We start from the raw sequence: 15,137 nt of genomic DNA, 5'->3' as shown, positions 1-15,137 counted from the left end.
AGTATATATGTGTGGTTTGCCGTTATTTTCAACTTGTTTCATTGTGGTATTGATCTTTGGAAATAACTCTTGTTAACTCATCCCACATGCCTCTCTCTCTCTCTCTCTCTCTCTCTCTCTCTCTCTCTCTCTCTCTCTCTCTCTCTCTCTCTCTCTCTCTCTCTCTCTCTCTCTCTCTCTCTCTCTCTCTCTCTCTCTCTCTCTCTCTCTCTCTCTCTCTCTCTCTCTCTCTCTCTCTCTCTCTCTCTCTCTCTCTCTCTGAGTGTGTGTGTGTGCAAACCAACAAACCAAATTTGTAGTTTTGTGATATCGCCAATTTCATTGTTATTTTATAAACAAGATGAGTACAAAATTAATTTCTTTTATGTAAAGTCCACAATATCCTAAACAAGATGAGTACAAAATTAATTTCTTTTATGTAAAGTCCACAATATCCATCGATATTCTTTATCAACACTCATCCTGAACATTTTGACCCTATAATAATATATACTCAAGCAAAACTTTTCGAGCCTAACTTACATTCCATTCGTGACATGCCGCGGTGTATATAACATATATAAGTAAATAAATTAAATAGTAATACATATATTATGGCAAAGCCACAATTATTATATTTGAACTGAATGGGTATTTCTCCATGAAAGAATGTTGGAAGAGAGTATGATGGATACTTTATAGATGCAAAACGCATCTTAGTGATTTTCCATCCATAAGTAACTGGAAAGCTTGGTTGATCTCACTGAAAGGTAGTTCATGTGTTATAAATTCATCCAATTTCACTGCCTGCAAACATGCATATGGAAATTAGTCATGGTCGTTATTAAAAGTTGGCAAATATAGAGTAGGGAAGCCAAGTTAATTCGATGAAGAACACAAACCAACTTACCCCATGCATGCATTGTTTGGCGAACTGAGGTAGCTGCGTTTTCCCTTTGAAGTCTCCAAAAACAGATCCAATAATTCTCCGACCAGTAAATAGTTCCATGGGATGGAGAGGGAGTGTTTTGGGAGTGGAGTGAATCCCCAGTAGTACTGTCAAACCCCAACCCTGTTTATATATAACAACATGACATATTAGCCATCAATCATTTAGTTTGATGCTATTTCATTCCACCATGTAATTCCTATATGCATGAGTTTAATTAGCTTACCTCGTGAGTCGATAGAAATGCCTCGCGGAGGACGTCCAAGTTTCCGGCACACTCAAAGCTAAAGTCTACTCCTCCATCCAACATCTCTCTAATTTCCTGTCAAAATTTGAGGTATTTTAGCAGTTAGATTCTGATTTTGACCTACTAATAAGTATAAGTATATATTACACGAATACAGACCTCGTGGACTGGCTTTTTTAATTCTAATGGGTTTATGATATCGGTGACTCCCATGGTTTCAGCTCTGGCGAGCTTCTCGGAGTTTATATCAATCCCAATTATTCTGGAGGCTCCTCTTGAACGAGCTCCTTCAACAGCTGCAAGTCCTACGGCTCCCAGACCAAACACAGCAACAGTGGATCCGGCGTGTACATTGGCTGTATTCCATGCGGCTCCGAGACCAGTTGACACGCCACAGCTAAGCAAAGTCATCGTTTTGAGGGGAGCATTTGGGTCGATCTTGACAACGCAGGCGGAGTCAACCACTGTGTACTCGCTGAAAGTGGAGGTGTTGAGGAAATGGTAAATGGGTTCTCCTTGTTTCGTCCAAAACCGTGTCTTTCCATCGTTTGTCATTACACTCTTAAGCGGGTCCACTCTGAACTTTTTACAAAGATTGCTTGATTTAGATTTGCAGAAAACACAATCTCCACATTCGCCGTTAAATATCGGAACAACATGATCTCCGACCTTCATATCCTCCACTCCTTCTCCCACACTCTCCACCACCCTATTGATATATAAGGCAACACTAAACGTCATGAATTCTGTAGTACTTTAAAAACGACAACTACACAAATATCTTTGAGATTAATCTAGCTTACCCAGATGCTTCATGGCCAAGAATTCGTGGATATACTCTTTGAGCTTCATTCTGCGTACAAATCAAAAATCAAGAATCAAGCCTAGTTCGATTGGATATGGAACTTAGACGTATAGACGCGCTTTTATGTATATGGAGTGAGTGATGAATGGATGATCGATCAATACCTTGCCTTGCCAAGCACCCAGATCAGTATGACAGACTGAAGTGAAATGGATCTTAATTCTGACCTCCATCTTCTGTGGGGGATCCACCAGAATTTCTTCCACGACCAAAGGCTGCCCAGGACCCCACGCCACAGCGGCTGCATATATATATGGAGTTCAAAATCAAATATTGATCATGACCAGGATTACATGCATGCATGGTACTAGTGTTTAGCGATAAGATCGATAGAGAAAAGATGATGCAATTAATTTACCTTTGCAGGTGATCACCTTGCCTGCAGTGGTCACATCCTTCGCGTTCGATGTGTTGTTCTTCATTTTAATGATAGCCATATCGATATAGTTGTCGGATATGTATTATGTATTAATTATCTCTGGGATTGGTGTGTTACTGTCTTGGATCTCTCTCAATATAAATATATATATGCATGTAGGGGACTGGTGGAGTCAACTGGTGTCCGAACGCGTTTATTGAAAGCCGCCTTTCTTGAACAAATTAACGACTTCAATGTTGATTATTTTATTAAAGACACTTCTCGTGACTGCAGTAATAGCTTTATCTACGGGAAACTCCTACGAAATATGTAGAGTCGTTAATTAGCAACTATATCACGATTTAATGTTTTACAGTTTTATAAAAATGATAAATTAAGATAATGGGCATGGGACTTATAACTTATTAACTGTTTAGGGGGAACGCATGCAGAAGCTCAGTAATCAATTTGGTTATAACTTTTGAAACGGCGTGAACCACGCAAATGAGTCATTATAGACGTCTTCTAGCTTAATTTAGCCATTAATAATATATAATACAGTTATTCACACACAAAAAAAAAAAAAAAAAAAAAAAAAAAAAAAAAAAAAAAATCCCTGTCGTATACTCGTATAGTAAACTGTGTGGGTATTGCAACTTTTTTTGGTCGATTTTTTGATGATTGGCAGAAGATTAATTATCGCCGGAGATAAATTATTCCGATTGCATTTTTTTATTGAGCTTCTTATAAATGACCATTCTTTATCTATTGTTTATCATAATGATAACAAGATTGTAAATGCCTAAAAGGATCGGCCGCCACGTACTATGACGAATGTTTATGTTTCCAAAAGGATTAATCCCATCTGAATTAAGCCCAAACCATATGTTTCTTATCTCTTTTTCAAATTCAGGATACTTTTTATCAATGTTTCTCCACTGAGGTAATCGGCAACATGTCTAAGTTTTCTGTCAGTTATACGTCCTATCGAATGCCAACAAAGTAACTTTGCTTATTTTTCATTTGAAAACAACCTTTTCAGTCTCGGTATAATAGGGAGATACCACAACCTTTTAGGCCGTGGTCCATTTTTTGTCACATCATCGTTAACCTCATCCAAACCTCTTTTCCGTATATACCTCGCTGCAACGCCGAAAACACAATTATGTTTATTCTCGAACTCCTTTCTATACAACATACAATTATTTGGACATGCACGTATTCTTTCACCTTCCAATCCCTTCAGACACATTAGCATTTTTCCTTAGTATGTAGAAATGGGTAATTCATTGTCATCCGGAAAAATGTCATGCAAAAGCTCTAATAGACTTGTGAAACTTTTATCACTCTATCCGTTTTTCAACTTTAAGTTTATCAATCTCAATACAACATCAAGTTTCATAAATTTGGAACCGCTACATAATGATGTTTCTACTTCTTTAAATAGACGTTCTAATTTTCTTGCTCAACATCATCCATATTAGCCTCCATGTCATCAAACTTTTCATTGAAATTGTTATTGGGGTCATTCGAATGGTGATCATCATCATCAACATATGAATCGTTGTTGTATGTACAATTATTAATATGTAAATTGATCGAGGATGTGCTGCAATCAAGTAGTGTTTCTCTATGTCTTGACCAACAAGTGTAATTGGGCACAAAACCATTTTGCAACAAATGATACTTTATTTCTTCGCTATAATTAAACGTTTTAAAGTTCTTACAAATGTTATAAGGACAACAAATTGATCCACTTCCCTTATTCATGTGATTTGCTTCGGCAACCCTAATAAAAGTTTGAATACCCTCTATATAAAATTCAGGAAAACATGAAGTTTTGTACATCCAATAATCTCGATTCATCTGAAAACTAAAATAAACAAACAAAGAATGTTAAAATATCGATTTTAAACAAACAAGTTATGTAAATTTTAACATGTTAATAATCTATAAAACTCAATTAAAAAAATAGCAATAAACAATCATTTAATAAACAAATAAATAGGTAGAATAAAATCAAAAGTACATTAAAATTAAAATTACCTTTAATGAAGATATCGAAACAGTTAATGAAGATATTTCGAGTTTTTACGCATTTATGTTGTAGAGAAACTCCACCAAGAAGAAGTAGATATGTTTGTGTTTACAGAAACCCTAAACGGATATAGCCAGGTTTAAGTTGATACGCTCTTCAAAATATAGCACCAAAAAATTGAAATTTAATGATGTGTTTTATAATAAGAACATCAAAAATCGTAATTTAATGATGCATTCACAACAAGTTGCACCAAAAAATCGTTTATAATGCTAATTCTTTGTGAACCGCACTAACAAATGTACGAAGAGTTCTCTTTATGTGTTTTTTTTAATGCAATTCTCTTATTTTTTTAATGCTATAGCCATTTAACAATGCGGTTTTTACAAGAAACCATCTCAAAAAAAAAAAAAAAAAACTTCGCACTATAAAATATATAACGTCCCAAAAATTATAACAAAAAATTTTCATTTTTAAATTAATAAAACTATTATCCAAAACATCATCATAAAAACCATGGTGAAATAAAATGTATCGACTACATCACAAAACATTAGAGTAACATAAAAATGCGGAACGAGGTGGTGTGTGTACTGCAATTTATCCCGAGCCTTCCCCTTCGAACTAGTAGTACCTGAAAACATAAATTGAAAACCGTCACCACAAAGCTTAGTGAGTTTCCCAAAATACCATATGCCATACATAATAAACATATAATGGGCCGCGCTCGACACCGAGCCCCACTCGATGTACAAATCTATTAGTCATCGGGCCCTGCCCGATATATCTATATCTCTCTCTCTCTCTCTATATATATATATATATATATATATATATATATATATATATATATATATATATATAAACACATAACACGTGAAATAATCACAAAGATGGATATCATACTTGTCACTCGGTCTATAGAAGAAATATCCAAACGATCTCTGCGGGTAGCCAATGAAAATACATCGCTCACTACGAGGTTCGAGCTTGTCGTGAGTATCTTGTCTTATGAAAACTTCACAAACCCAAACCTTGATATGTGCCAATGAGGGAGCTTTCCATGTCCATATCTCGTGAGGTGTTTTTGTTGGAATAGTGTCTAAGGCTATAACTATATTCGGTGGTGCATGGTCCTTTTGGGTTGCCTTCACCATAGCAACTTGAAGGATGATTTGTTAAGAGAGAGTAAATATTATAAGGAATAATATTTAGCTATTTGATTAATATAAGTCATAAATTAATTGGTATTAATTTGGTGACTTAAAGAGATTAATTAAATAAGAGGGTATAAACTGTCAATTGTTTGATAGTTAGACTTTGGACTATAAATCCATTAGGATGGACTTTGGACGGTTTCTAAGAGCTTTAGGATAGCTCAAAATAGTCCGTAAGGATATCTATGGAATGGATTTGGATAGCCTTAAGTGAAGATTATCCAATTAGGGTTTAGGGTGAAACCCTTAAGGAGTCTAAAGGTATAAATAGGCCCTTGGGGTGTGGAATTCGTGGACAACCTTTCAGAACCTAAAGCAAGGAACCTCTGGCCGAATTCCATCCCCTCTCATCTCTCCTAAATCATCTTGCTTGCTATTGGTGTTTGTAAGCCATTAGAGGAGTGACAATTGTGACTCTAGAAGCTCCAAGACAAGAAGATCAACAAGGAACTCAAAGGTATGATTCTAGATCTGTATTAATGTTGTTGTTTAACCTAATTAGCCATTAGAAGTCTTGGTTTCAAAAGCATGTTTATTAGAAAGCCTAGATCCAAGCAATAGGGTTTTGCATGCGCACATAGGAAAGTTCTTATGGCTAAAACCCAACAGTGGTATCAGAGCCTAGATTGGTTTTCTACAAATTGTTGCTTGAATAACTGAAACAAACCTGCAAAATTCGATTTTTTTTGGTTTTGAGTCACTGACTCGTCGAGTTCCATGGTGAACTCGTCGAGTAGGCCTGACTCGTCGAGTCCCCTTGTGCACTCGGCGAGTCCAAGCGTCAGGAAGGGCCAGATTCGGGATTTCTTTGTGTTTATCTTATCCAAACTTTCCATAAACTAATTAGATCAATATGAATCCGATTTCTTGATAAATATAAGTGTTATCTTGATCTAGTTAAAGGTAATTATCAACTAATTAAAATATTTAATTTACTTATATGATAATAATTAATTATTTTTGGTAATTATCTTCAAAGAAATCAAGATAAATCAAATAAAGATAATTAGAATATTAAATTGTTAATTGGAATTATTTGTTATTTGATCCTCAATGTTTTTAAATGTTTAAAACCTACCCTATAGTTTTGAAATTTATATTTGTGATTAAAAGCTTTAATTTAGACAACTTAAATTTCAAACCCTAGATTTTGAAAAGTTTAAAATACAACCCTACACTTATATGATATTATTAGAATAATATATATATGTATAACTAAATGCTAATCTTACCGCTAGTAGGCCTCATTCACGAAGTCGATCTATAAGGTGGGTATAAGGTTGCGGCCTATAAAATGGCGCTTAATGGGTGTACACTCACACCCACCGCTTGCTTGATTGGTGGAGGGTCGTTAGCCGAACGGGTAGGATAGGGCAACCTCATCCTCTCATTAAAAGTATAATAAGAAATACGAAGTAACTAAATCCTTTTCCAAATTTCCCAATCTTAGTTACTTTAGGAAAAGTGGATTGATGCAATTCCATGAAATTACACTTTGCACCTTGCTAAGATGTTAGTGGAGCGTGTGTGGTTTACCGGCACACTAATTGGTTCTAAGCGAAGGTGGCGAAGGGTGATTCATTGTTTATCATAGTTCGATGGAGCGTGTGTGGTTTACCGGCACATCGAATAGGTGATCGTAACAATGAAGGCACCATGTAAATTTGCATGGTAATTCACACCCGCTTTGTGATCCTCGGCATCCCAGTCACAAACAAGAGGGGCATATCGAGATTTAAACATGCCATTGAATAGTTCAATGAATCTCATCCGAACCTAGGAATTCTCAAAAACACTTAGGACCAAAAGTTTAAGTTTTGAAGAATTAGTGAATCGTCATTCACTTACCTTCAATTTATTTGCATGTTGGATTACGGCATCCCTTTTCTAGTATGTAAATGTTATTGTTGGATCCTAGCCCTAATTTTCTAATTGGGTGATAATTAGGGATTCTTGTTCTAATCTATCTTTGTCCTTTCTATAGATGTCAAACGCAAACAACGCTGCTGCTAGTTCTTTCACGTTGATGAGCCTTTGCCAAAAGGTCACCTTCGATGGAACGAACTTTGGCGAATGGATAAGATACATTCGCACCATTGCTCGCTATGAGGATAAAGAGTATGTCCTCGACGAGAAGCTCGAGAAAATCAACCCCGAAATTGCTACTCCCGCTGAAATCACCGCCTTTGAAACCCATGAGCGAGATGCGACGAAAGTACATTGCATCATGATCGCCACCATGAACTCCGAGTTCCAAAAGTCCTACGAGGACATGTATCCATACGAGATGCATCAAGACTTGTTGGAGAGGTACCACCAAAACGCGAGACAAGAGCGTTACGAGATCTTCACCAACATGATTTCCGCTAAGATGGGTCATGGAGAATCTCTTACCGTGCACTTGCAAAAGATGCAAAGGTATGTCGACCGCCTTCGCAAGTTGAACGTTGACTTCGGCGAAGACTTGGCGATCGACATGGTGCTTCACTCTTTGCCTCCGATGTATAATCAATTTAGGATGACCTACCACATGAACAAAGAGGAGGTCACTCTAAGTAAGCTCCAAGGTCTCTTGAGGGTTGCTGAGAGCAATTTCAAGGACAAGTCTGTTGCACCAACTCCCAATCCGTCTGCTGCTCCTGTCTTGGCAATTGGTCAAGGGAAGGGAAAGAAGAGGAAAGCTTTTTCAAATAACTATCGAAAGGTGAAAGCCCGAGATGGTTCCTCTTCTAGTGGGACAAAAGTTGATCCCTCTAAGCCCTGCTCTAACCCGAAGGAGGCAGAGTGCCACCACTGCCACAAGATAGGACATTGGAAGAGAAGTTGCCCGGATTACCTGCAAGCCATCAAGGAAGGAAAGATCAAGCCATCTTTCGCAGGTATATATGCAATAAAATATAACGATTCTAATCATGCTATTTCTTGGGTTCTTGACACCGGTTGTGGTTATCACATTTGTTCTAATGTGCAGGGACTAAAAGGAAGTAGGGATGTGGAGCAAGGAAGGATCAATCTAATCATGGGGAACAGAAGATCGTCGCCTGTGACCAAGATTGGAGTGTATTCTTTGGTGCTTAAGAATAGTTTAGTTTTAGATTTGAACAATTGTTGCTATTCGCCAGAAATGGCTAGAAACATCATTTCATTTCATGGTTTATATAGACAAGGTTTTAGATTTTCTTTTAATAATGAGAATGGTTCTATTTTGGCTTATCTGAATGGTGTCTTTTATTTTGAAGCTATACCATGTAATGGAATATATGAAACTGTTATGATTGTTGATAACTTAGGAAATGATGTTTTGAATATTGATTCTTCCACTAGTATGGAGAAAGCATCCTTGTGGCATTGTCGTCTTGGACATGTCAACAAGAAACGCATAGCCCAACTCCAAAAGGATGGAGTGTTGGAGTCATTCGACCTTAGGGAAGATGACACATGCGAATCTTGTTTACTTGGAAAGATGACTAAGTCACCCTTCACGAGTACTTGTGAAAGGGGTGAGGGACTATTAGACCTAATACATACCGATGTATGTGGACCTTTTAGATCAACCACGAAGGATGGGAACCGCTTCTATGTGACCTTTACCGATGATTATAGTAGATATGGGTATATCTATTTAATCAAGCAAAAGTCAGAAACCTTTGAAAAGTTCAAAGAGTTCAAGAATGAAGTGGAGAATCAATTGGGCAGGAAAATCAAGATGCTTCGATCCGATCGAGGAGGAGAGTACCTAAGTCTTGAATTCCACGATTATCTCAAGGAGTGTGGAATAGTTTCGCAATTGACGCCTCCTAGGACACCGCAATTGAATGGTGTGGCAGAAAGGCGTAATCGAACCTTATTGGATATGGTTCGCTCTATGATGAGTCGTGCTTCACTACCTATCTTCTTTTGGGGGTATGCCTTAGAGACTGCCGCCCATATCCTTAACCGAGTCCCTACCAAGAAGGTTGCCAAAACACCTCACGAGATGTGGACAGGGAAAGCTCCCTCGTTGGCACATATCAAGGTTTGGGGTTGCGAGGTTTTCGTAAGACGAGATACTCACGACAAGCTTGAACCTCGAAGTGAGCGATGTATTTTCATCGGCTACCCGCAAACTTCCTTTGGATATCTCTTCTATAGACCGAAAGATAATGTTATCTTTGTTGCGAGGAGAGGAGTTTTCCGAGAGCGAGAACTCATAACCCAAGGAGACAGTGGGAGGCAAATCGAACTTGAAGAAATTCAAGGATCGATAGATGAAGGAACCTCTACCGTTGGCGTTCAACCTGAGGAGGAAACTCCGGTTGAACCGATTGACGAATCCTTACCCCTTAGACGTTCCGATAGATTTAGAGTTCAACCCTAGTTTTATGGTTTTCATATTACTACCGAAGGGGACATGTATATTAGTGATGGTACACTAGTAAATCTTGATGAACCTAATAGCTATAAGGAAGCCATGGCAGGCCCGGAGTCTGCGAAATGGAAAGAGGCGATGGATAGCGAGATCCAATCCATGTACGATAACCAAGTTTGGAATTTGGTTGATTACGTGCCCGAACGTAAGACCGTAGGGTGCAAGTGGATCTTCAAGAAGAAGACCGACGTGGATGGGAACGTACACACATACAAAGCGCGATTGGTTGCGAAGGGCTTTACTCAAACTCCCGGAGTTGACTATGATGAGACCTTCTCACCAGTTGCGAAGATTAAATCTATTAGAGTGATGCTAGCAATTGCCGCATTTCATGATTATGAGATTTGGCAAATGGATGTCAAGACCGCTTTCCTTAACGGAAAGTTGGCTGAGGATGTTTACATGGCTCAGCCAGAGGGGTTTGTGGATCCGAAGCATCCGAATAGAGTGTGTAAGCTTGAGAAGTCCATTTATGGACTTAAGCAAGTGTCTCGCAGATGGAATCTTTGCTTCGATGAGAAAGTCAAAGAGTTTGGATTTGTACGAAGCGAAGACGAATCTTGTGTATATATCAAAGCCAGTGGGAGTGTAGTAAGCTTCCTCGTTCTATATGTCGATGACATATTACTCATAGGAAACGACATCCCGACTCTGCAGGAGGTTAAGTCCTGGCTCGGGAAGTGCTTCGCTATGAAGGACCTCGGAGAGGCTTCTTACATTTTGGGAATAAGGATAGTAAGAGAAAGAAGTAAGAGACTAATTGGACTTAGTCAGAATACTTACTTGGAGAAGGTACTAAAACGTTTTAGTATGGAAAACTCGAAGAAGGGAGAACTACCGATACAAGGAAATGCCAAGTTGAGTAAGACTCAAAGTCCGAGTACCGAAGCCGAGATAACAGAAATGATCCGAGTACCATACGCTTCCGCAGTTGGCTCAATCATGTACGCTATGACTTGTACTCGCCCTGATGTAGCCTTCGCTTTGAGCATGGTTAGCAGATATCAAGGGAACCCTGGCAAAGCACATTGGATTGCGGTGAAGAACATCCTTAAGTACCTTCGGAGAACGAAAGAATGGTTCTTAGTCCTTGGAGGGAGTGATGACTTGAAGGTGCGAGGGTATAGTGACGCCAGCTTTCAAACCGACAGGGACAACTATCGTTCGCAGTCGGGCTGGGTCTTTACCCTAAATGGAGGAGCAGTGACATGGAAAAGTTCCAAGCAGGAAACCGTAGCTGATTCAACGTGCGAATCAGAGTACATCGCAGCGAGCGAAGCGTCGAAGGAGGCAATATAGCTGAAGAACTTCATCGGTGATCTTGGAGTTGTACCGGCCATAAAGGAGCCCATGGAGATTTTTTGTGATAACGAAGGTGCGGTTGCCTTGACCAAGGAACCGAGGGATCATGGTAGATCTCGACATATCGACAGAAAATATCACTTCATTAGACATCGTGTAGAAGAAGGACAACTCGTAGTGAAGAGGATATCATCAGAAGATAACCCAGCAGATCCGCTTACGAAGGGACTGAGTAGGGTTAAGCACTTACAGCATGCTAGGAGTATTGGGCTGAAGGATGATATTAGCATAGATTAGATTGTATTAGAAACGTATAATAGATAAATGTAATTAACATTTGATGATTAAATAAAGAAGTTTTATTTATGAGTAAAGTTACTATCACATGTTAGTTGTTTAACTATTGTTTCACTTTGCATGTTTTGACTTCCAGAATAATTGAGTTTATTAGGAATAATCGAATTATTCAAATGGTCCACAATCGTTCATATGTTGGGAGTAGATATGAATGAAGATTGTCGTGAATTGGTGTGTAGAGTGTCTAAATGGTGTTAGACATAGCAAGAGTTGCTGCAACGTTCATGAGTGCTTACGAACTGGTTTTGAGCATTGGAATAAACCCGCGCTTACTGGAATCACCTTATGGAATACGATATAAAAGGTGATCGCAAGACGATAATATCATATGGTCTTAAAACCTAGATATATGGTTTTTTATTTGTTAATTGATTGTGCATTGATAATGCGAAAACGCATCAGTAACTTGATGTTATAAAACGCATTGTTGTGTATAGTTGGTTAATGAATAAGTAAATGCATATAAGTCGAAGTTTATCTGTAAATTTTATCCTAAGAGGGTAGAAGAGATATCTTGGCCACTCGATGATTTGATTTGACTTATGTGCCGGGCCCGGTCAGAACTGAATTGATGTGTTCGATTAAGTTCTATGTCAAATAAATCGAAGATCGAGAAATCTAAATGCTAGACTAACCATTCCATAGGATTGTCAGCATGATATCTAACAGAGGACTGTACGATCCCTTATCTAAAGGACAAGATTGATTAGATCAGAGTTGACAGCGTCTTTGAGAGCTACGATTGCAAACCATATTATACTTGTATAGTTACTAGACTTATCCAAGTAGGAGACTGTTGGAATAGTGTCTAAGGCTATAACTATATTCGGTGGTGCATGGTCCTTTTGGGTTGCCTTCACCATAGCAACTTGAAGGATGATTTGTTAAGAGAGAGTAAATATTATAAGGAATAATATTTAGCTATTTGATTAATATAAGTCATAAATTAATTGGTATTAATTTGGTGACTTAAAGAGATTAATTAAATAAGAGGGTATAAACTGTCAATTGTTTGATAGTTAGACTTTGGACTATAAATCCATTAGGATGGACTTTGGACGGTTTCTAAGAGCTTTAGGATAGCTCAAAATAGTCCGTAAGGATATCTATGGAATGGATTTGGATAGCCTTAAGTGAAGATTATCCAATTAGGGTTTAGGGTGAAACCCTTAAGGAGTCTAAAGGTATAAATAGGCCCTTGGGGTGTGGAATTCGTGGACAACCTTTCAGAACCTAAAGCAAGGAACCTCTGGCCGAATTCCATCCCCTCTCATCTCTCCTAAATCATCTTGCTTGCTATTGGTGTTTGTAAGCCATTAGAGGAGTGACAATTGTGACTCTAGAAGCTCCAAGACAAGAAGATCAACAAGGAACTCAAAGGTATGATTCTAGATCTGTATTAATGTTGTTGTTTAACCTAATTAGCCATTAGAAGTCTTGGTTTCAAAAGCATGTTTATTAGAAAGCCTAGATCCAAGCAATAGGGTTTTGCATGCGCACATAGGAAAGTTCTTATGGCTAAAACCCAACAGTTTTGGCAATCTTCTTTGTAGGGACTCGGTTAAGGATATGGGTGACAGTCTCTAAGGCATACCCCCAGAATGAGATAGGTAGTGAAGCACGACTTATCATAGAATGGACCATGTCTAACAAGGTTCGATTACACCTTTCTGCCACACCATTCAATTGTGGTGTCCTAGGTGGCATCAGTTGCGAAACTATTCCGCATTCCTTGAGATAGTCGTGGAATTCAAGACTTAGGTACTCTCCTCCTCGATCGGATCGAAGCATCGTGATTTTCCTGCCCAATTGATTCTCCACTTCATGCTTGAATTCTTTGAACTTTTCAAACGTTTCTGACTTGTGCTTGATTAAGTAAATATACCCATATTTACTCTTATTGGTCCATTAGGCCAAACAAGAAAATCCTAGTCCAAAATGGACTTAAACCGGGATTTTTAGGGTTTCCAACCTTTGTTGACTATTTGAATGTTTTTATTGAGTATTTGATAGAATTTTTGTTGTCATTGAACAAACACCATACATGTTTTCAAGTTTTAGTTACATTGTTGTTCTTTTTTAAGTGTTTACAACGTATCAGAATTCCTAGTTGTGACATCACCCCCCCCCCCCCCCCCCCCCGTTAGAGGGAATTTTGTCCTAAAATTCTTTTTAAATCTAGATTTGAGAATGCAAGAATAGGTGAGGGTACTTTTGCTTCATCTGGTCTTCACGTTCCCATGTGAATTCTGGTCCGTGTTTCACGTTCCATCGAACTCGCACAATCGGAATGCAACTTTGCTTAGTACGCTTCACTTCCCTCTCCATGATTTCAATTGGTTCTTCGATGAACAGGAGATTCTCGTTGATTTTGATTTCATCGAATGGGATGATGAGAGTTTCGTCGCATAAGCACTTCTTCAAATTTAAAACATGGAACACGGGGTGTACACTGCTGAGCTCGGCAGGTAGCTGCAGTCTATAAGCCACTGGACCGATTCGGGCAAGAATCTCGAAGGGTCCAATGTATTGTGGGTTTAGTTTTCCCTATTTCCCAAAACGAATCACCCCTTTCCATGGGGAGACTTTTAATAACACCCGATCCCCGACTTGAAATTCCAAGTGCTTTCTCCGTTTATCAACGTAACTCTTCTGTCGGTGTTGTGATACTTGTAGTCGAGCTCTGATTTGAATTATTTTCTCCGTTGTTTCGTGTATGATCTCCAGTCTCGTTAATGCATTGCTTGATGTCTGTCCTCCTGCTAGCTGAGTATCACCTACCTCAGCCCAACACAATGGTGATATGCATTTACGCCTGTATAGTGCTTCGAAAGGAGCAACTTTGATTCCTGAGTGATAATTGTTGTTGTATGAGAATTCGATTAAAGGAAAGTGGGTATCCCACGAGTTTCCAAAGTCTATCACACATGCACGAAGCATATCTTCAAGAGTTTGACTGGTTCGCTCACTTTGACCATCCGTTTGGGGATGATAAGTAGTGCTCATGTCGAGATGTGTTCCCATAGGCTTTTGAAGTGATTGCGAAAAACGCGAAGTGAATCTACTATCTCGGTCGGAGATGATAGATATTGGCACTCCATGAAGTCTCACCACTTCTTTGATGTATATCTTGGTCAACCTTTCCATCTTGTAGGATTCTTTTATTGGCAGGAAATGGGCGGATTTCGTCAATCTGTATACTATTACCCATATGACATCCAATCCATCTGTTAACTTGGGTAATTTGTTCACAAAATCCATAGTAATCCTTTCCCATTTCCACTCGGGAATTACTGGTTATTGTAGTAATCCCGAGGGCTTCTGATATTCCACCTTCACTTTAGCGCACGTAAGGCATTTGCTAACATAGGTGGCAATTTTTGCCTTCATGTTGGGCCACCAATAATGTTGCTTGAT

General features: G+C 38.6%; 1 protein-coding gene across 1 annotated transcript; it reads right to left on the bottom strand.

The window, feature by feature from the left end:
* Nucleotides 1-395: 395 nt before the first annotated feature.
* Nucleotides 396-2,526, bottom strand: LOC145034515 (alcohol dehydrogenase-like 3). The gene is made up of 7 exons (XM_078982944.1): nucleotides 2,399-2,526; nucleotides 2,145-2,281; nucleotides 1,979-2,028; nucleotides 1,335-1,884; nucleotides 1,155-1,250; nucleotides 890-1,051; nucleotides 396-786 (listed from the first exon to the last, which is right to left on the bottom strand). The coding sequence occupies exons 1-7, from the start codon at nucleotides 2,475-2,477 to the stop codon at nucleotides 676-678; spliced, it is 1,185 nt and encodes a 394-aa protein (XP_078839070.1). The 5' UTR covers nucleotides 2,478-2,526; the 3' UTR covers nucleotides 396-675.
* Between the last annotated feature and the right edge of the window lie 12,611 nt (nucleotides 2,527-15,137).

The sequence above is a fragment of the Lactuca saligna genome, chromosome 3 (assembly GCF_052625555.1).
Source record: "Lactuca saligna cultivar CGN05327 chromosome 3, ASM5262555v1, whole genome shotgun sequence".
NCBI lineage: Eukaryota > Viridiplantae > Streptophyta > Magnoliopsida > Asterales > Asteraceae > Lactuca > Lactuca saligna.
This window is presented reverse-complemented; position numbering and strand designations above follow the sequence as displayed.